This window comes from Parasteatoda tepidariorum, chromosome 7 (genome assembly GCF_043381705.1).
Source record: "Parasteatoda tepidariorum isolate YZ-2023 chromosome 7, CAS_Ptep_4.0, whole genome shotgun sequence".
NCBI lineage: Eukaryota > Metazoa > Arthropoda > Arachnida > Araneae > Theridiidae > Parasteatoda > Parasteatoda tepidariorum.
Window position 1 is genome coordinate 18,011,626 of NC_092210.1, and position 22,894 is coordinate 18,034,519.

Below are 22,894 nucleotides of genomic sequence, written 5' to 3' on the forward strand. Positions count from 1 at the left end.
ACATAATTGTACAAGTTTATGTCAGTTTTGATTTTTCCACTGACAATAGAAAGGCTCCTGTGTGTTGGCAGGCAGTGTGTCCCCTGAAGTGCTGTCTTGCCAACACACATATCTTTTATTTTTATAGCTTTTTCCTGCTTTAATTGTTTTATTGAATATCTAAAATGAAAAAAAAAAGCTTCAACTAATATTTTTATGTTATTCCTTTTCTGTAAATCTTTTTCTTAATTTAATTGTTCTAAACAAAGTGCTCTTTCTCACACTTTAATATTCACATCTTGTCTTTTAATCTATTTTTTGTTCAAATATGCATTTATTAACATTTATCCCTGTAACTAAGCAAGAGAAAGCTAAATTTCCCTCGACCTATGTAACAGACCAATTATAATTATTAAGATTTTCTTTATTCCCTAAAACGAAATATTTTACGGATTTATGTTGCATGATTTCCCCAACTTTTATTGAGGAGCACTCCGATTTTGTGTCACTTGGCCTGTTTGTNGTCCTTTATATTTTTATAGTCTTTGTCAAACAAATACACAATAGGGATCATGTTAACCACTAGCAAAAGCAAAAAAAATTACAGCGTATTTTTATTAAAAAAAATTATAGGACAACATTCTGAGTGACTTGTCATAAATCAAGTTCACAGAGTATAACAAACATAATTGTACAAGTTTATGTAATTATGTCAATTAGATCGATTTAACTTGTGAACCAAGAAAACATTATTTATTTTATTAATAACTTTAAATGAATGGCCTACTTATTGCAGAGTAAGAGATTTTAAGATCAAAATCCCTGTTTTGTTTCTTTCTGTGAAGTTCCCCCTCCAAAGCTCCAAAATATACTTACTGCTACTAAAATTATAATTACAATTTATATTATATAAATTTAATAAAATTTTACTTTATTTCGATTTGGTTATTCTAACTTTAACTGTATATATTTATAAGTGGGCGTATCATTTTTAAGTTTTACTATGTGTACTTTTAGGTTGTGCTAGCTGGTTCATTATTTTTCTCTGCAATTCAATTCTTATAATGATTTTCTCTTATTTGTTTATCCATTATGGGGTCTCGGGGAACTGTCAGTTTTGATTTTTCCACTGACAACAGAAAGGCTCCTGTGTGTTGGCAGGCAGTGTGTCCCCTGATGAAGTGCTGTCTTGCCAACACACATATCTTTTATTTTTATAGCTTTTCCCTGATTTAATTGTTTTATTGAATATATAAAATGAAAAAAAAAAAGCTTCAACTAAACTTTTTATGTTATTCCTTTTCTGTAAATCTTTTTCTTAATTTATTGTTCTAAACAAAGTGCTCTTTCTCACACTTTAATATTCACATCTTGTCTCTTAATCTATTTTTTGTTCAAGTATGCATTTATTAACATTTTAACGTTTATCCCTGTAACTAATCAAGAGAAAGCTAAATTTCCCTCGACCTATTTAAAAGACCAATTATAATTATTAAGATTTCCTTTATTCCCTAAAACGTAATATTTTACGGATTTATGTTGCATGATTTCCCCCAACTTTTATTGAGGAGCACTCCGATTTTGTGTCACTTGGACATTCATTTTCTAATTCTGATGAGTAATTTGCTCATTTTAAAATCCTAAGCCTGTTTGTCTTGCTCGCACGACTGCCACCTTTATATATATACACACACAAATATAAAATCTATTTAAATAGCTTTCGAATATTTTAAATATTTACAATTGAAAAAAAAATGCAGAACTCAAACTAGTACCTTCCTTTATCTTTAATCTGATCTTGCATCATTCTAAGTCTTGCAGGAGGAATGTAAGCTCCACCAGTTCTCATGTTAATATTTACAATTTTTTGCCTTTTTGATAGAGGTTCAGTACTTTCATTCTGCTCTGCGCTGTCCTTTTGTTTTTCTTCTTCAGGATCTGTCCTCTCTTTCCTTCTCTGGAAAGTATGAATTATAATCAATAACAAGATGCATGTAATATTATCAGAAATGCAGGGATGCCATCATGTCTCGACTTCTTATTCTCTTGTCACAAAGCGATTTTCTGTACCATTCCCTGTAGTGATATTATTTCAGGGGTCTGTCCAGACATTTTGTGAAAGGTCCTGCTTTCGTAAAATTGTGAAAAAACTATTCATAATTTGTGAATATAAAATAGGTGTTAAGTCACAGTTTTTCAACCAAGGTCCTGCTTTTGTGAATTTGTGCAAATAGGGTTCTGTTATTGCAAAAATTTCTAAAAACCTTTTCAAGAAGTTTTTAAATTGTAAATAGATACAAGATTCTACTCATCAATTGCTGCTACTAATTTAGAAATGCAACATGAAAATATTTGGTATTTAGCCTATACTGCTCAACACAGAATATTCATTTCGGACGAATAATGGAAACAAAATCACTCACATTTTTAATAATTTCAATTGACATATTTTAAATAACACAACTTAGTAATGTATCACTTTTAATGTGTTACGCATTAAGTAAACTTAAACAATTCTTAAATTTATAATATTTTATTTAAAAAATTGCCAGAAATTAATTTTTATTTACATAATATTCTATTAATTAATTTTATGAATAAATATAAATTGATCAATTATTCATTTAAAAAAAAATTATGATTTAATATTAGTAAGAATGCGCACACGATTTTTGTAAAAGTAGAAATATTTTCTTAGAATACTACACTTGGAATTTAAACTTAGAAACTTAGTTTGTCTCGAACCGCCTTTCTCCCCTCCCCCTCCCGGGAAAGGGTTTATTCGATTAACAAAACAATAATGAAGGTAAACGAATTTGTGAACGGTCCGATTAAAAGATAAATTATTTTGTGAAGGGTCCATTTTTATGAAAAGACATTTTTTGCAGGGTCCATTAACGGACACAAATTCCTTCTAAACAGACCCCTGTATTTATAAACATTTCTTAGAATCTAATACTAAAATTAGCGCATAAATTATGAAATTCTTATGTATCAGTATAATAACAAATTTGTCCGCGCATGAGATAAAAGATTTGTTACAGAATTTATGTAGGTTTACACTAAAAAATGCGAACTATCTAACAGATTGGGTCACTTGGGCAATAATGAAATGTTTGTAAAAGGTTACAAGTAATTCTGCATATTTATAAGTCTGGGAACTTTCTCGTAGAATGAATTGTCTTCATGATCGTTTAGTTATTTATAGGTTTAGGTTAGGTTTATATTAAAATTAAATTTATACAACTATTTGATAAGTGGGGTAGTATAATTCTTTTTTGTTGCTTAGAATATGATTTAGTATAAACTGCAGTTGGAAGTAGCATGCAATAAGTAGCAAAACTACTGCAATTGTTACTCTTTCATAATTTTTAGAGTAGTGTGCTACTTTTTTTAAAATAAATAGTGCATTGAGTAGTTTGATATAAAAACAGTAGTTTGTAGAGATTTCTAGCAACTACTGTAGAAAAAATTAAGTAAAGAAACAAGGCTCAAATGTAACTAATTTTGAAATTTTTATAGGGAGTAGAGGAAATAAAAGAACATTAAAACTTAACGAAATCATAAATATTTGATAATTTCCAATAATTGCTTTCACTGTCGAGAAAGACATAAAAAGTTGAAGGTTAAAAGAATAAATTATTTGAAATTTTTTTTAGAATAACTGGTTTATGTAAACGTGAATAAATACAGTATAATCCTGCTATAATGAAGCAGGGATATAGTGGATACTCGGTTGTAGTGAATACCTCTAAGGGACTCACCCAAACTACTGTTTAACTGCTATTTCACACTTTTATAGTTAACAGTTGTGAAATCATTTGTTTGCTTATAGCGGGCTCATATTTTTTTTCTTGCAGGTATTTGAATAATAGTTAGAAAATTTATAGTTTATGTGATAAGCTATAAACTATGACTTATAATTAAAAATTAAGAAATACACTTTATAAACAAGTGTTTTAAGTAAGCTATTTCTTAGCAATGAATAATGCAAGTAGCCACTAAAACACGCATAAGGGAATGAATGTGTTGCACTGAAATCTCAGAAAATGACAGAAATTAAAATAAATAAATAAACACATAAAAAATAATAATGAAAATAAATGAAACAATTAACACCTTAAAAATTTGTTAAAGGGAGACAACCATTTCAATTCATGGAGAGTATTTTTAAAGTTTTTTAACATTCTGATTAAAAATCTTGCTATAGGAAGAAATTCTCGTTAAGGAAACTATTTAGAAAAAAGACTCTATATATTCAGTTAGTCAATAATTCATAATACAAATTATGCACTATAACAATAACTATTTCTAACAATAACACTATAATATGCTAAAAATATTTTCCCAAAGATTTTGTATACGGTGAACCATTGTTCATAGTGGACTTTTTGCTAGGTCAGCTAATGGTTCATCATAACAGGGGTCCGGCTGTAATTCTTAATAATTCCTCATGCTTAAAAAAGCCAATTAATCATTTATAACAATTTTGAATATAGGGGTAAATTAAGTTCGTCTCCTTAAAGTAGGGAAGTAGTTACTACATTTCGAAACTAGTTTGTAGTCACTACATTTGTAATAAAATAGTTTTAGATAACTACATTTAGTTGTTAACTACAAAAAATGTGCTTTTTTCAACGCCTGAGTGTAGATTACTTAATAGTACTTACCTCCTCCTGACGATCTGGCAACTCTTTTTCTGACCTGCAAATAGAAAATGAACTTTAAGAATATTATTATGACAAATATAATAAAAAATTTGTGTAAATAATAGTACCAAAGCACATACAGCTATGACATTATCCTTTTTTATAATACCTTAACTTAACAAGATATCAAGGTTTTTGACTTTACATGATTAAAAACATCATTTGCTTCAAAGATATAAAAATTGGAAATAATAGTTAATATATTTAAAGCATTAAAACAGACCCTCATTTTCACAACTTGCCAGACCTGAATGAGAAGAAAAAAAGGATTTGAAATATGAAACATAAAGTTGCTAACAAAAAAAATGGAAAAATAAAGGGGAGAAAGAAAACTAAAAATCGCAGTGGTCGAAAGAGGAAAAAAAATGAAAAACAGAACACGAAAAGCCAAAGTGGCAAATCAAGTAAATATGTATTTCCACATGCTATGGTGAGGTGGAGAGTGGCGTGCAAATAATTTTAGCATTATTGAAATTTAATTTATGCCCAAGATTCAAACAGAATGCAACAATTAATGATTTTTTTTCACTTTTGAAAATGGACATATCAAACATGTTCTTTAAGTCTAAATTTTAAAGAGCTAAAGTCATGCAAATGCGTTAAAGGTACATTTTCACTTGCATTGAGAACACCACATGCAAGAGCCAATCAGATAGCAAGTAACCTCTCAGTTTTGAATTTCAGCAGCCTCGTCTTATTGATGCACGTAACTAAACGCGTTGATGCAAAAGATGAAACATTGAAAAAGTTCATAAGAATTGTGCCCATTTTTTCGTAGAATTATTGTCGAAATTTTTTTCTATAGAATTATAAAGAAAATGTCAATTTTTTTTCGATGAAGCAGATTGTTTTAGTTTATTTTTTGTGAAGGTGCTATTTCAGTCGGCATAATTTTTGTGAAAAATTAAACCAAAATTGAAAAAAAGAAAGAAAAAGAAAGCATTCTAATTCTCTCGAGAATCGACGGGAAATTCATATTTAACTACAAATTACTTAATTAGTAGTTAAATAAAAATATGGTAAATTATTTTACCTTGATTCCTCTCTTCTTCTAAATTGTCCAAATTCTGTTCTCCCTGAATTTCTCTGAGGATAGTTCCTTTGATTATCTCGGATGTTTTTATCATATGTACCAGGTGAATAGTTATTATTTCCTTCCTTAAAATTTTCATTGTCTCTTTCTATTGATGACTGGCGCTTATGGCGACTCTTTGTTTTATAGTGAGGTGAAGATTCAGCTGAAAACATTTTGTTGCTTTTTCTATTAGTGAATTCATCACGAGATTTTTCATACTGATTTTCGGCAGAATCATCTCGTTGCTTCGATTTACTCCAACTTTCTTTTTCAGAAAATCTTTTGGAATCATCTCTTTTTTGTTTAGATTTATGATTTGAATATCTATCCTGGGATGAATCTCTCTTATAACGTTGCTTTTCTTCTGAAATGTCTCTGAAAATTTTGATAAAAATAGTTAAAACACACACAAAAAAAATTTCCAATTAAAAAAAATATTAAATAAAATATCTCAGGGTGCGTAGCCAAATTATTCAACAAAAATAAGCACCTTTTAAGCACTTTTCAAGTACTCAAAAATATTTGTAAGCACTTTAAAAAAATATCATAATTAGGCAGGATTGGAAAGTTTTTAACAATTGATGGTTTTATCTTGTTTTAACCGTCATGTCAAAAAAAAAAAAAACTTTTGGCATTTTTTTGACAATTGTCAAAAATAATGAAATTTTGAATCATGTGAAACAAATGGCGTTTACATACGCTACAGACTAACAATGTGCCGAAATATATTGGGGTTGAATTAATTGTGAAAACGCTGAATAGAACAATATGTCTTTTTGCATAATTCGTAGCGAAAATCAACATGGTAGAGGAAAAACCTCATTCTGAAAAAGGGAAAATTAAGCACTTTTTAAAAATACCCAATGAAAAAAGCACCTTTAAGGGCTTTTAAAAAACTAAAATTCGAAATAAGCACTTTTAAAAAATGCTACACACTCTGATGGAAGTTTGTAGAGAGGTACCTACTCAGATGCTGTTAATGTGGTTTGACTAAGGTCAAAATTACATGGTATAATTACATCCTAATATGGCCATTAAAAGATAAAGCAATGCAAATGGGTGTAGGTGCTTGGCCATGTTTGAATGATGACGGTTTATTTCCCCCAAAAAAACACTTACTTTTAATGCAGGTGTTAGTATTACATATTACATGTAGTTATCTGTTAAATTATATGTACAGGAAGCAAAATAAAAAAATGAACCCCAGAAATAACTATTGATCCAATGATCAGATTTTAGCGTTCTAGAGCTCAATCTTGAAGGTTCGAAGGGGTGATCACAAATAAATTTTGTCTTTTTCTGAATTTGTAAATCAGTCTCAAATAAATATGTTAATTAATTAGTGCAGACAATATTTTAAGTTATGAAATCAGAAAAAAAAAATTTTTTTTTCTCTGAATAAACATACAAATTTTTTTTGTTTTTGGATTTCTGACCCTCAAAATACAGGGAGTTGCGGCTATCTGGGAAATATGGTCCCAATAATTTGGTCAGGAGAGCCGAATTTTGAACCCTTAATGTTAATTTTTTTCCTTTTGTGTTTTCACCATATCCCAAAATTTTTTGAAGTGAACTAAAAAATTTTTTGCACACAATTATAAAATTTGTTTATCCAAAGAAACAAAAATAACTTTAAGTAAATACTTTATAATTTTTATTATTTTATTTAATAATAGCAAAAAAACTTTTGAATAGTAAGGTAAGCAATTTTTTTACACAATTTTAAAGAACTCAATTTTAAATGGCAAAATACAAAATGGGAACAAAATCGGTCGACAAGAAACCAAATTTTAAATATATGATGTTTTAAAATGTAATTTCTCAGAAACTATTCGACTGATTTTGCTCAAATTTCGTATTTTACCATTTTTAAAATTGTATTCTTTAAATTGGTGTGAAAATTGCAAACATTAAAATTCAAAATATTTTTTACTATTATTAATTAAAATAATATTTACTAAAAGCTATATTTTTCATTGAATTACTTTTGGATAAATGGTTTTTATAATTGCGTGCTAAAAACTTTTCAATTCACTTAAAAAGTTTTTGAGGTATGGTGGAATATGCAAAAAGTAAAGTTAACATTAAAGAATTCAAACTGGACCACTCACCTGACCAAACTCTTGGGACCATATTTCTTTGATAACTGAAATACCTGCATTTTGGGGGTCAGAAATCCAAATACATCAAATAAATCATACAAATTTCCGATGAATCATACAAATCTCATTAGAATGAATAAAAACCTCTATCGGCCTATATCTTCAACATACCAATTAAATAGGGTAAATATTAATAGCCTATTTATACATTTATGAAAGTAGTAAAAGTATAATAGTAAATAAAATAAAATATTAATGTTACATTTTCATAATTAGAAAAAATAATTTTACTAGAGTGTCCTAAAAAGAACTCTTTCAAAGTTATCAATTATTTGTTTGAAAGATGCATAATTATGGAATATTTGCATTTTTTATTTTACAAACAATATTTTTTTTTGCCCTTTACAAGAAACACTAAAAGTGCCTAACTTATTAAGATAAAAGTGACAAACTTATTTAAATAAGAGAAATCTAAATGTTTCTTTCACTTAATATTACTATGCAAAAAGACTACTATCTTGCAGAACATTTGAAAATTTCCAAGGGATTACAAGTGGTTTGTAGACTACAAGATGAGAAACTGATTTAAAGAACTGAAATTGTTTAATTAATAGATGACTAATTACATCCAAAGGTGCTGAGTGGTTTATCAAACATAATATATATATAAATTAAACATAATATATAAATTAAACATAATATATATAAAATATTAGATAATTTTATACAAACCTTTTCCTAGTTGTGAAATCTTCACTTTCATAATTTTCTCTACGATCTTTCTTCTTCGATTTTGAAGGCTGAAAATATAAATTACAAGCATATTAATTAAAAGAAAAGTTTAAAATTGATTCTGAAACTAAAATTATTTAATGAAAAATAAGATTAAGTATTGATAACATAACTTACTATTAAATCGCACATTTACTCTATATTGTCAATAAAATGTACTTAAACCTAAGTATACTTATAACACATTGTTAATTTATTCCGCCAAGTTGAATGGTAACAGACATTCATTATTCAAGATATCATCAAATACAAAACTTTTGACACAAGAATTTTTCTAATTGTTTAAACAAATATCATTTATCTTTTGTTTTCATTTTTCTAATTAGTTTATAAAATCATACTTCAAAAAAAAAATTTAAAATCACAACCTAAAGATAAATTTATAAACTATATTACACAAGATTATTTTTGATCCATACATGATTTTTTTCACTAAATAAAAAATCAAATCAATAATTAGTTTAAACTATAAAATATCAGTTGATTTAAATCAATAATTTTAAAAAAACTTTACTGTACTAATATTAAAAAAACTTTACAAACTTTTTGAAATATTTAAAATTTTAAAAATAATAATTCTAATAGAGAAAATGGTTTTAAACAATAAAAAAATTATTAAAATAAATGTTTTTTTTAGAAACAAGAGTGGATTGGTAAAATATTCATTTTAAAATGATTAGCTTATTTAACTCTCTCGGTGTGTTATTTCCGGCGTTTCCGAACTTTAAGCTGGTGACTTTAATGCGTCAAAAAAGTAGATTTTCTAATGTTATATAAAGGGGAAGTAGCGCAGTGCAAGGAAATTTTCACAGGGCTCTAGACTTGGAGTATTAAAGGTTTCACTATTGTATTTAGCAACTCCATAGTACTTAATTTCATATGTTTGTAATGACTGAGCAAAACATTGTTTCATGATGGCATTCTAGATACTAGAAGAATCCATTCTGCAAGATTTCTGTCAAAAATTCTTCTTCTTCTTTTTATTAGTGGAATATCATGATTGAAACGTTTTTGTCCATAAAAGTTTAAGAGGAGAGAAAAAAATTAGAAATTAGGTTCTAAAGTAAAAAACTAACCAAACAATAATTATTATAAAAATAGGTGAATGTATATTCAATGGCGATTCGATTTCAATGAGTCTGACTGTTATGCGTCTGGCTAATTTCAGTTTTACAATAGTTGTATGGTTTCAACTGACCATATATATTCAATTAGCAAACTAGAGTACATCAGAACTATTTTGTTAAAAAACACTTCAAAAAATTACAAATTTTAATGGTTTCATACAAATTTTGTTAATTAATAAGTGTTTCTTAATAATACTCATAACCAGAAACTAGGGTGCCTCATTTTTCCATTTATTTCGGAGTGAAATGTAACACCTGAAAAAAAGAGGCCAATCCAAATGAACACTGCTGACATAATTTAAAAAAAAATCAAATAATATTTTCGGTGAAAAGTATTGGCTTAAAATTTCAAATAAAAATCAGAATGGTCACTAATTTTAGCTAGGTTATAACGATCATACTTTTGAATTAAGACCTAACACATATTAAAACTCAGTTTAAAGCCTCAAAATATAAATTTATAGCCTAAATGAGGATATAAATGCCTCTCCAAAAGGTTAAAATAGAGCACAAAATTGGTACAAATGTAGCTATTTGCTTACGATGCTAAACAATCTAGGACTTTTTGCTATCACTATCCTTACTCAACAAACCAACCAATCACAAGTAGGATATTGATAACAACTTTGATAAAGCTTGCTGACAATTGGAATCTGATGTTAATGACACCCTCTCTGAAGTCCAGAGTTTTGCTGAGAATCATAAACTGAGTTTTAATTTGTCTAAATCAATTACTAGCTTCTTCACGACTAACCGGCGTCTATATAACTATCAGCCCAACATCACTATGAATGGCCAATCACTGCCCTATGAAAAACATCCAAAATATCTGGGATACTCTTTAGATCCAGACATCCTGAGTAATAGACATATAGATCAGGCGGTTAATAAATCCAGAAAGAGACTAGACCCTTTGAAATGTATAGCTGGAAGGGATTGGGGGGTAAATGCCTATACCCTTAGATCAACTTATAACTCCTTGATAAGACCTATTCTGGAATACGGATATCAGATTTACTTCTGTGCGTCAGCCACTAACTTAGAAAAACTTGAGAGAGTTCAATCTAGTGCTGCTCGGATTATTACTGGCATGAGGCATAGTTGCCCCACAGACTTGGTTTTATATATGAATGCGATATCCAGCCTTTAAAGCTAAGAAGGAATGAGTTACTGGCTGGGTATTTTAACAAGCTTTACAGTTTTGGTGTTTTTAACCGCATTGCAAATTATTTCCGTAATTGGACAAACAAAGGTTGAAAAGAGACAGCCCTTTTTCTCGTTTTCACCTGATGGATTTACTAAATATGAATGTGGAGAGTCACTCCGTGAGAAAAATCTTTAATCCTATGGAGGGCTTTCCTGGGGTACATTTCCATCCTGATCTTGGAGCTCATACTAACAAAAAGCAAGACTTGCCTGATTACTTACGCCAACTTGCTCTTGAAATAATTAACCAAATACCAGCCACAGATATTCTCATCTATACTGATGGCAGCAAAGGCGACCGCGGTTCTTGTAGTAGCTGAATTTTCATTAAGGCTCCTGACTTTTCTAGAAAACTTACGATTAAGAATCCAGACTTCTGCTCTGTTTTTAGATCTGAGCTAACTGGCATCGAAGAGGCACTCAACGCTATTGGGTCTATAACATCATCCGCTAATATCTGGATCTTATCCGATAGTCGTAGTGCCATACAGCACTTAAGTAACTGGAATAAGGCTGGCGACAAGAGATCTGTCTCTATACTTAATAAAATTAAACAACTCTCTCATCGGTGTAAAATCTTCATTCAATGGACTCCCTCTCACATAGGCCTCTTTGGTAATGAAAATGCTGATCTTTTGATCAAGCAGGGAGCTTCTGATAGCACAATTTCAAGTCGACCTTTGACCTTCCCTGAGATTTGCTCCAAGATCAGAACCACTAATCAACAACTATGGAACATCCCTCCGGCCCACTCTTGGTATAATGGACAGACTCCTGGTGGGGTACTTACCATAGGGGCTGATAGAGCCATACAGTCCACTATCAGTAGGCTCATAAATGGACACATCAGGTGTCTCTCTTTTGAGCTTGGGCGAAAGACCTATTCAATGTGCACGAGGTGTAACTCTGCACAGGCTTCTCCCGATCACATTTTACACTGTCTTGGTCTGGAAAAGAAAGACCTCTACTCTGGTCCCTTACTTGTTTTTGACTTCCTGAAGACTTTCGAGCTCATTGACTTGGTCGAGCCTGCGGCTGACCAAGAGGAATAAGTCAACAACAACAAGCTTGCTGAGAAAACAAATCAAGTCTCATGATACCATCTTTAGTGTCACAATTTATTTGGAAGACTGCTTTTGTAATTAACTTTACTACCCACTCTATTAGCGATTGTGTGATACAGATAAGCTATGAAAATCCTTAATAGCACAGTCTTGTCGAAAAGTTAAAGTTAGTCAATAATGAGCTCTTCATTTGATACATTCCTTTGTTTGGTCTGTAGAGCTAGTGGTACAGTAATACACGCTTAAGTGTTTTTCCTTTTGAATCATGCCTGTATTATCCTATTCTTCAACGTTCAGCTGTAAAATTATACTGAATGGAAAGACAGAAAATTCTTAACTTAGTCAGGTCAATAATTTTGAATTTCATACAGAACATATTGGCAGACAGTAAAGTTGGAAATCAGCCATTTTGGCAGGAAGAACACTTTGAGGAAGTGAAGGTTTAAAAACGAGGCACCTCATCAGACACATAAGTTCAAAAAAAAAATAAATAAATAAATAAAATAAGTAAATAAAAAAAACACAAATTGTATCTAACAATAATTGTTTTAAGATAAATAATAAAAAGAAATAAGATTTCAAATTTTTTTCCATCAAAAATAAATTACCTTTTTTCTATAATGTTCCTCAGAATCCGATTGAAACTGAGGAGAGTCATGTTCATATCTGAAAAAGAAAAATGAAAATATATCAACATACATATTCTACATAAGTTTTAAATATCAATTCAAAGCAGAATAAAATTTTAAAATGCCTGACCTGAGTTTGGGCAAGAGAAAAATCAGGACTTCAATTCCGTGGAGCCTAAACTCAGTTCGCCCAATGCATAATATGTAATTTACCATCTTTCCAATAGATGGCGATACTTGCTTTTAAAATTTTCCTAAAAAAGTTAGGCAGTTACGTTTCCTTTGACAGATTTTTCTAATTTTGCAGTTCTTCCCAAATTTTATTCAAACCACTGAGGGACATGGAAATCATAACAGTTGATATAAATAATAATATTGTTGGACAAGTATATTATATTTATCTTGAAAATTACATAATTTTATTTATTTAGCTATAATTTGAGCAAAAATTACTGTAATTCATTAACATTTCCCATATATGTGAAAATATCAAATATAGTAATAATTTCGTTTAATTTCTCCTAAAAAAAACTATTTTTAACATTTTGATGATATTAACGAATACATCAAAGAGAAATTTTTTCCCTTCCATTCTTGGCATGTTTTTCTAATCTATATTTCACAGGCAAGGGGTTACTGATACAGTGACTAGAGTTATAGCTAAACAAATCTCTAATTTATTTATTTTTTATTATCTAATTCATTTTATATCCATTATCTAAAATTTCATTATTTATTCTACCTAACATTTTATTATTCATTTTATTAACTATCTGTAAAAAATGGGTTGAAATCATTTTCAAATTTAACTTTCAGTATGCCTTTAAGTTTAAATCTGTAACAATTGGCAAGCTTCTGTAGAACTTTAGATCTGGGTATAGTGAATTTTTCAGAGTTAGACAATAGAAACTTGAGAGTCACTTAAAGTAGACTCAATTGAGCTAAAAATTTAAATAAGTGTTAAAAAATTAAAATATTTTTAATTAATAAAACCAATTAAAACTTGAAAAAAAATGCAATTGATACCCAGTGCACTTTTTAAAGTTTAAAAATTGCATATTTCAATATTTCGATTCAAGTATTAAACTATGTAAGCACTAAACTTTAATATACACCATTAAGTGCGAATCAAGACTTCATGAAATGCACATTTTATGAATACATGTATTGTGACTACAGAAATATACAGTTATTAAACTTTAATGAATACAAAGATATTTTTATATTCAATAAAGATTTTTGAAGGTTTACTGAATACAAACTATTATTTATAAAAAACACTTCAACTAATATATTCATATATAAATCAAATACTTTACTTTAATATAAACCAAAACACTTTACTTAAATATAATGCAAAGCATATAACATAAATATAAACCAAAACACCTGAACTTAAATATAAATCCAAGAACTATGACCAAATATAAATAAACCCTATGTATTATGCACTGAATTCAAATATACATTCAATTTGATTGAAATATACATCTAGAACAATATCTATTAAAAAATATACTTACTTCTTCTTGCTTTTCATTTTATATGAATCTTCATTTTCTTCAGTTTGTCTGTGTTTTCTTTTATGAGATTTTTTAGATCTTGACTAGAAAATAAATGAAATATTTTGCAACTTTATTATAAATTTTCCTTCATTGTAAAAATTAAAATCTGTCTGAATCTTAAACTTGGGACTGAAGAATGCTTAAAAGGATTTAACTTAATTTCAGAAATAGAATTCTTTTACTTTTCTAAATATTTTAATTTAATTCTTAATTAATAATCTATCTATACACTGCAATTTTTCCACCAGAAAAAAAAAACATAATTTTTTTTTTTAGTTTCATGCATCTAAAGAGTTTGAGAGAGACAAAATGTTACCAACTAATGACATCATGTAAAAATTCCAGTGAAATGTAAAATTTTTACTAGAAAAAATTATAATTTCGATAACAGATTATCATTATCAACAATTAAAAATTGGTCATTTTCCAGGCACGTCTTTTTAAATATTAATTAAAAACCATATTATGTGCAGAAACCAAATATAAAAACATGGATGCTGCTCATTGACGCCATCAGGGTGTCAGCAAGTTTTGTGAGAGAAACAAAAGTGAGCCCCGCTCATTTGTTTTTGCTCTATGATCATATTGAATAATTAAGAGACTAAATGCTATAGATATTGTATTTGTTTCTCATTGTTAATCAATTACAGTAAAAAGTAAGCATGTCTGTAAAAATGTTTTATTAAATATTTCTAAATAGTCAGAAATAGGACAAAAGTGGTCTAAAACTTGTAGATAAAGGAGGGAAGCATCTGGCAGTGTGTCTTTTAAGCTGAGCATATGCTATGACAGCAAATTCCCCTTATTTTTCTCGACAAGCCCTAAAAATGTCAGCTAATGGAAATGCAAGAATCTTTTAATAAATTCAAAAGTCGATGTTAAAGTTTTTATCAATCAATGTAAAAATAACTAAAATCTATAATAAAAACAATTTATAGCAGTGGTTAGGTATTTTATAGTTTTTCTTACCTAGTTGCAAGAACTGACTAACCCATAATTATATTAATTGCTATTAATAATGAAATGGATCATTAATAAAGAATCAAAATATCTAGGTAATAAAATATGCGCAAAAAAAGGAAGGGATAGAAGATATAATTATGAAATACAAAGTAAAAGCATCAATATTGATTAGCCCTTTATTGAAAAAGTTTATCATTATATTTAATTATATATACATAATTTTACAATACTAAAAATCTTCATTATATGTACTTCATTAGACCAAAGAAAAGCTAAAAAAATAAATAAATAAGTAAAACTAACTGCTTGTTATATGTAATTCACTGACTACCTGGTTATATAGTTAAAAAGGTTTTGTGTCGTAATTAGTCCTTTAAAAGTTTAAGGTATTATATTTTGTCATTCGTGGTACAATGAGAAAATTTTTATGCTTCGTAAAATAAAAATTTATTATTGAATATATTAATATGAGAGATTTTTCGAGATAAGAATTATTTTGACAAATAAAAAGTTCAAGAACAAAATTTCTGAATTAATATATATATATTTTTTAAAAAAAGTGCAATTATACATTTTATTTCTAACATGTTAAAGTACAGATAATAAAATAAATTCATATTTTGAAAAAAAAGTGAATTATATATATTTCATTTTATTTATTGTAAATATTTTAGATTGACAATTTAAATTTAAAGCAAATTTTTAAGGCTTCTAATAATTTCTAAATCCATTTCAGCATTGCACTTTAAAATTTTCAAAGTGGATTAAATTAAAATTTGAAAAATATTGGACAGTCAAATTAAAGTCAATAAACAAAATTTAAAACAACAAACAAACAAATAGTTCTAGCAATGATGATGGAAAAAGTAACAAATTAACATCATTTGCTTTATTTCTCCACTATTAAGAATTGTGTAATTCTATTTTATAAAATTTGATACCATAAAAACACAAATGGATGAAACATTGTTCAATAAACTTGTCATTTATTTAAAAAAAGAAAAAAAGCTTAAAAACAAAAAATGCACTTAGAAATAACAGCACTTTGCCCTACAAAATGCAATCTCACTATGATGGGATGGCTTAGGAGCTAGTATATGTCACCAGTAGTCAATGAAATTTTCAAACAATAATTGAAAGATAACTAACCATCAAATCAACATGTTATTTAATAAACAGTCTTTAGAGTATCTTAGGAATGATTCGTAATAATCAAAACAATCAATTTCATAGGTTACTTCCCTATTCCAGATTTTCCATGAAACATGGGAATCCTTGTGTGATGCAAATTTTTTTTTTAAAAAAAGAAGGTTTACAAATTAAAGAAACTATAAATAAAAATTTAAAAAAAAATTGTAAAATACTTACTATAACAAAAATTTTTAAATTAAAGGCCAAACTATAATATATATTTTTTCTTAAAATATAATTTTACTTCAAAGCTATGGAAAATAAAAAAGGAAAAGTCACATTTAATTCAAATAAATATGTTAATCAAACTTCTTAATAAGTAACTTCATATTTCATTTTATACCAAATATATTTAAAGTTAAAAAAAAAAAATATTCTTATCAACTGAAAAAATATTTACAACAAAATCATATCCCTTTTTTTATTTTATTCATTTAACCAGAAAATAAATCTCTAAACCAATTAATTTGGGGTTCAAAAATAGCTATAAAATAAATTTTAGTTCTATACATTGAAAGAGATTTCAATAACATACTAAATTTTTCTTGCTTACATACATGTGGCTTTTAAAAATAATTTATTATAGCAATNAAAAAAAAAAAAAAAAAAAAAAAAAAAAAAAAAAAAAAAAAAAAAAAAAAAAAAAAGAAGATTAATAAATGTAGGTTTATCATTTTAATATTTTTATTTTCCTTAGTTACAATGAAACAAAACTGAATCAGTCAATAAATACAGTGTGTATAAAACTAAATAGACCACCCAGAATAACTTTTGATCTAATTAATTAGCACAGACAATATAAGTTTAGATATCATACACAAAAACATTTTTTCCAACAGATTCAGATTTCTGACACCAAAATTATAGAGGATAGCCACAATCTGTCAAATATGGTCCCCATAGTTTGGTCAGGAAAGCAGTCCTAAGTTTGGACCCTTTAATATTAATTTTACTTTTTAAACACAAATATAAAATTCAATTATTTAAATATATTTTTATGCAAAAAATAGCTTTCAGTAAATATTTATAATTAACTATAAATTTTTTTTAAAATTATATAAATTTAATTATAAAAATTTATAGAATTATAAAAATTTTTTTAAATTATAAAGTATACAGTTTTTTAAATCATTTTAAAGAATAAAATTTTACATGACAAAATACAAAATTTGAGTGAAATTAGTTGAGAAATTTAATTTTAAGAATACAACCTTTATAAAATGCAATTTTTCAGGAGCTGTTTGAAAAATTTTCCACGCATTTTGTACTTTTCTTCATGTAAAATTACATTCTTTAAAATGACGTAAAACATTTTATATCTTACAATTCAAAATTTCTTCAGCTAGTGTTAAATAAAATAATAAATATTTACTGAAAGTTACTTTTTGCTTGAAATTTTCTTTGGATAAACAAATTTAATAATTCTATGCAAATATTTATTATTTTTTCAAAAGTTCTCGAGATATAGTGAAATACGCACAAACTAAAAATTTTTATTAAAGCATCCAAATTGGACCAATCTCCTGACCAAACTATAAGAACCCTATTTCCCTCATAGCAGCTACTATGTATATTTTAGGGGTCAGAAATCCGTCAAAAAATGGTATGCTTATTCTGAGAAATCACATTTTCGTGTCTGATTTTGTAACTTAAAATATTGTCTGTACTAATTAATGAGTAGGGGAGAGGGGGGCAGGGGTGATTGTGAGCCCAAGTCAAAATTCCGGAAAATTTCTTGAGTAAAAAAAAAGTTTAAATCGAAAAATTAGAAAAAAATTTAAACAAGGTTTTTTCCTACTTAAAATATGTTTAAAATTTTACACATACCAATGATGACCTGGAGAAGTAATTGAAATTTTCAAATATGTCTTTCTTTCCTGAGTTTATGATTATAAAAACTATTTACTGATAAAAAATTTATATTAATCTTGAACATAAGCTCATAAAGTATCAGGCTCTCCCTTACAAACAAATAAAATAAACTGTGTTTTCAAGTTCCACCTTTGAAAATTTGATTTCCGGAAACTTTCATCAATGATTTTTTCTTAAACGTTTGAACCTTCGATCTCCGGAAACTTCCGGATCATGGTTAGCGAAAAATCCGGAAATCCGGATTTTTTCCGGAGCACAATCAGCCCTGGGGGGGGGGNGGTTGGTGAAACCAAACAATGTACAGCTAACACAAAATGCTACAGTTCTAAATACATAAGCCAACAAGTTTTTGATGTCCAGCAAGAAATCCTGCTTTGTGAATACATAATTACATGTTCAATTCTCAATTATAGTCTAACTTACAGACAAGTTAGAAAACTTTCCTATGATAACGCAAAGTGTTTCAATTCCAAAATTCAAAGTAGCTGGGACAAAAATAAAACCTCTGGAATTGACTGGGTTAAAGGTTTTACGAAGTGTCACCCACAGCTTACTTTTAAGAAAACCGGAAAACACCAGCTTTGCAAGAGCTATAGCTCTTAATAAAGAAAATGTTCAAGAATTTTTCAACAATTATGAGAGAACTCTTAATTCTGGTCATTTTACAGTGGATCAAATATATAACTTGGATGAAACTGGAGTTTTAACAGTTGTTCCAGCTCCAAATGTTGTTGCCAAGCTAGGAGCTCACCTGGTTCGGGAGGTAGTTTCTGGAGAGCGAGGGAGCATGATAATCAATGCTTTATTTTCCAGAAAGAGAGGATATTAGTGGTATAGAAAGAAATGACATTAAAATGAAACTGCCTCAACCAAGTTTAAGCTGCGTAACAGTTAAGCTGTATTTTTCATGACATTCTCCGTAAACTTTGATTTTATTAAAGACAAAATAATGCAGAAAAAACCTAAATCAATCCAATATGTTCATTCATTATTATTAATTTATGAATAAAGTTAATTTTCCAAAATGCATGATCTTGTTACGTTCTCTTCAATTGTTGAAATGTGCCCCGCCACCCGTTGAAATCTGCCCCCCAGGAGGGGCAGATTTCAACAAAATACATGGTTCACTAAATGTGTAAAATTAGGTATTTTGTCTTTGGCTGAGACCTTTGGAAAAAATTGAGAAGTTACCCCAAATATCAATCTAGTAAATAAAAATTAGAACTTAGATTTTTAAAGCAATAAAACTTCCCAAATAATTTTTTAGCGAAAAATGTTGAAAGGTGCCCCCTTTCCCCTATATTTGAGCTTACGCCCATGAACCATTAGTCTCAGGAGAAAAAGACCCCATCATTAAATCAAGTCATTCAGGGTAATCATTTTATTTTTTTGTACATTAAAAACTATGCTTACTTCTTTACGTGAATATTCATCAGAATCAGAATAAGTAGCAACTTCTTGTCTAGAGGATCTGCAATGTAAAATAAGAAAATGTACAGTATTGTTAAGAAAATTTAAAATAAAGTGCAAAAAAATTATTAACTTTGTAGCTAAAAATACATATTAAGCTATTTGTGATGTTAATCTCACTCAAAAATTTGAATTACAAAAAATCTACCTAAAATTCAATGTAAATTTTTCAAGTTTCTAAAGAAATACAACTTTGAGTCAAACTTATCACAGTGATTAGTAACAAACTTAGATAAAATGAAAAACTTACTATGAAGTGAACAAAAATTGTCAATTAAAAAATCTTTCTGCAAGCAACTTATTGATTCGGGTAACTAGTTTCAGTACCTTACAATTTTTGGGAAATTTCGTTCAAAAATTATTTTTTTCTACTCATTTTTTCTGATTTTTTTTGCAGACTGTATTAACTTACCTTGTTTTACCTAACACTTGGCTTCTTTATATACCTAACATCTTAGTCACTTTGAAACATTTAATAAATAGTTTTATAAGAAACACTTTTTAATTTTTTAAAATTAAACAATCTTGTTTTCTTGTGCACTTATTTTACAATATTGCAGAAAAGAATAGAGAAATCTTAACTGTCTCCTTATCTTAATTAAAAAGAATAATGCTAATAAAAATTTTGTGATAATGAAAAATTTTCCTCCAAAGCAGTTTCTGTGTTACGTATATTATGCATATCTGATGTGCAGCGCTTCTTAAAATTGAGTTTACTCTAAGGACGGGTAACATATTTCAGTGTTTTATTGCGAGCCAATAACGTTAATAATTTGGACCTTGGCATAATTTTTACAATTTCAATATTATGGCACTTAAGAATTTTTTTGCCAATAAATATACATACTCACTACAATGAAAAATATTTCGAGCCTATTTAAATAGAAATAAAATTTATATTAATTTGGAAGATTTCCATATCATGATCTGTGGCAGAATGATCGCCAAGTCTTGGAAACCTCCGGGCAGCGGTCCGCGAGAAACTAAAAAAAAAAAAAAATTACAGAAAGGGATCAACTCGAAAGGTATAACTCATAGCCAACCCCGGGCAAACATCTACATGTTTTTTTAAAAAAAAATTTGCAAGCTTAAAATCTATTTGGTACCTTGCTGATTGTAGTTGGCGCGACAGATCACGATAAGGAAACATCCCTATTAATTTCAACACAAACATTAATTTTGCTACAAAAAACAAATCAGCAAAACCAAATAGTATGATCAAGTGTAGATAGCATAAGGATTCAAGTAAATATGAAATAATAGAGAATAATAACCATTAAAAAGATAAATAATTTCATATGATTGCTGTTGTTTGTTACTGAATAATATATTAATTCTAGATGTCAAACTAATTATGTCGAATTCGAAAAACATTAAAATCAAACTATAATAATCTTTTTTATCCTTATGTCAATAAGTAGGGAAAAAATGTCTGCAAAGCATTATATATTGAAAAAATAACAAATTTAAGGTAATTGTGTAGGTTTGCGGACCAGCGGTCTAGAATTAATTTGTTAAATTATGCTATTTGATACTGGAGAAGCAGGGGAAATCAGACTATTTTAAGAATGCATTACAAAAAAAATATACATTATTTACATTCCAAATACTGATATCTTTGTTATAAGTACATTTATATTTTACAAAAACCAATGAGATTAAATCAATATATTTTGGATATATTGTAATTTGTTAAGAAAAAAATAAGCAACGAATTAAAAGATTTCGTGATGAATTTATAAGCTATAAAATAAAATTATAAACATGATTTTTAAATGAAAACTCTTATAACTTTGAAAATATAAGATGCAATAATTATAAATTTCTCATACTCTTAATAACTTAAAATAATCTTACTTTCGAGGCTCTTTAACGGACATGTTAATAAATATTTTTGTTGTACAAAAAGGAAATCTTTGGAAAAGCGACGAGCAGCGCAGCTAACTGATCTTTGGCTTGAAGCTTTGTAGGAGATTGAAGATCTGTCCCCCATTAAAAAGAAAATAATATTTTATTTCGCAGAAGTAGATCGCCAGAAACTCTTTTTGAAATACGCGAACAAAAACAACTTTTAAAAACATGCGGTTTTCACAATTTACTCTTAAATTTTACTGATTTTGTGTACTCCTCATAGAAGTAAAGAAATTTTTGGTATTTTATTTGCTTGAAATTACTATTAAGTTAGAAATAGTTTTAATGTGGAAACTGCTTGTTTCTAATCGTATCATGCAAGTCTTCGAATTGACTATTATTTTTAGTTCGCTACTATCAAACTAAACAAGTTTTTTTTATTCTAGGTTGCTTAGGCGATTTGTTTTAAGTATTCTTCTAATCTCATTAAATATTTCCAATATTTTTTTTATTGATAAATTTGGGTATTTAACATACATATATAAAGTCAAGTAACTTTCCTAACGATTCAAATTTTTTTTATTTTATTTAATTCTATTTTTTTCAAGTTTCAGATTTTTTCTCATCTCAAGACTTTTTTTCCCCCAAATTTTTTCAGTTTTATGAAAATGGATCTTAGTCATTATACAGATGATCTCTTCAAAGATTTACCTCGACTAGCTCCTATTTGGCATGAGATTTATTACCAAAATAGGTTGAACCTATTTAAATCAAAGAAAGGAGATAATTTAATTGATGTTTCTGGGGCAGGAATAGATGTATCTATTCAGAATGGAGAACTTATTTGCAATGAAGCTAAGAGTACACATGATAAATGGAATTTTGCTTCAACTTCTTGTGCATTGCCTTTTTTACCTATGAATAGAGGTATTTTTATAATTATTTTGCTTTATGATATTGTTATATAAGTCTTTTGTGTAATTAAAGTGGTATGTGGCTGTACAACACAATATCCTTTTTGTTAGAATTTTAAAAAAAAACTAATCTGTGGGAGATTTATTGTGTTTCTTAAGATATTAACCTAAGGGTGCACAACCTTATTGAGGGAAGGGCTACTTGTACGACAGACTGGCCAATAATATATTGCACTTCAAGTATTAGGACATGTTGACTGCAATTATGGTCATTTTTTTATTGTTTTAGATGCTAAATTCTTTTTATCAGTCAACTTAGTAATATATTTACAAAAAATATTACATGTTTTTTAAATATTAAAATTTATTTGATGACATTAAAATA

The 22,894-nt window shown here is 28.1% G+C and overlaps 2 protein-coding genes across 4 annotated transcripts in view; one reads left to right on the plus strand and one right to left on the minus strand.

Moving 5' to 3' along the window:
• The window catches only part of LOC107443162 (pre-mRNA-splicing factor nucampholin), a 44,326-nt gene extending 22,629 nt beyond the window's left edge, over positions 1-21,697 (minus strand). The window contains exons 1-8 of the mRNA XM_043046869.2: positions 21,602-21,697; positions 19,688-19,745; positions 14,207-14,289; positions 12,663-12,720; positions 8,598-8,665; positions 5,722-6,138; positions 4,650-4,683; positions 1,755-1,936 (exon numbers count right to left, since the gene is read on the minus strand). Coding sequence (XP_042902803.1) covers positions 1,755-1,936; positions 4,650-4,683; positions 5,722-6,138; positions 8,598-8,665; positions 12,663-12,720; positions 14,207-14,289; positions 19,688-19,745; positions 21,602-21,624 — 923 coding nt within the window. The 5' untranslated portion in view covers positions 21,625-21,697. The remainder of the gene's footprint in view (positions 1-1,754; positions 1,937-4,649; positions 4,684-5,721; positions 6,139-8,597; positions 8,666-12,662; positions 12,721-14,206; positions 14,290-19,687; positions 19,746-21,601) is intronic.
• A 74-nt stretch (positions 21,698-21,771) lies between these two features.
• The window catches only part of LOC107443175 (uncharacterized), a 34,606-nt gene continuing 33,483 nt past the window's right edge, over positions 21,772-22,894 (plus strand). The window contains exons 1-2 of one of the 3 annotated variants that reach the window (XM_021145080.3): positions 21,772-21,895; positions 22,254-22,522. In XM_021145080.3, coding sequence (XP_021000739.2) covers positions 22,258-22,522 — 265 coding nt within the window. In that variant the 5' untranslated portion in view covers positions 21,772-21,895; positions 22,254-22,257. Of the gene's footprint in view, positions 21,896-22,253; positions 22,523-22,894 lie in introns of those variants that run through there. The other 2 variants (XM_021145083.3, XM_071183125.1) reach the window with 2 other exon arrangements.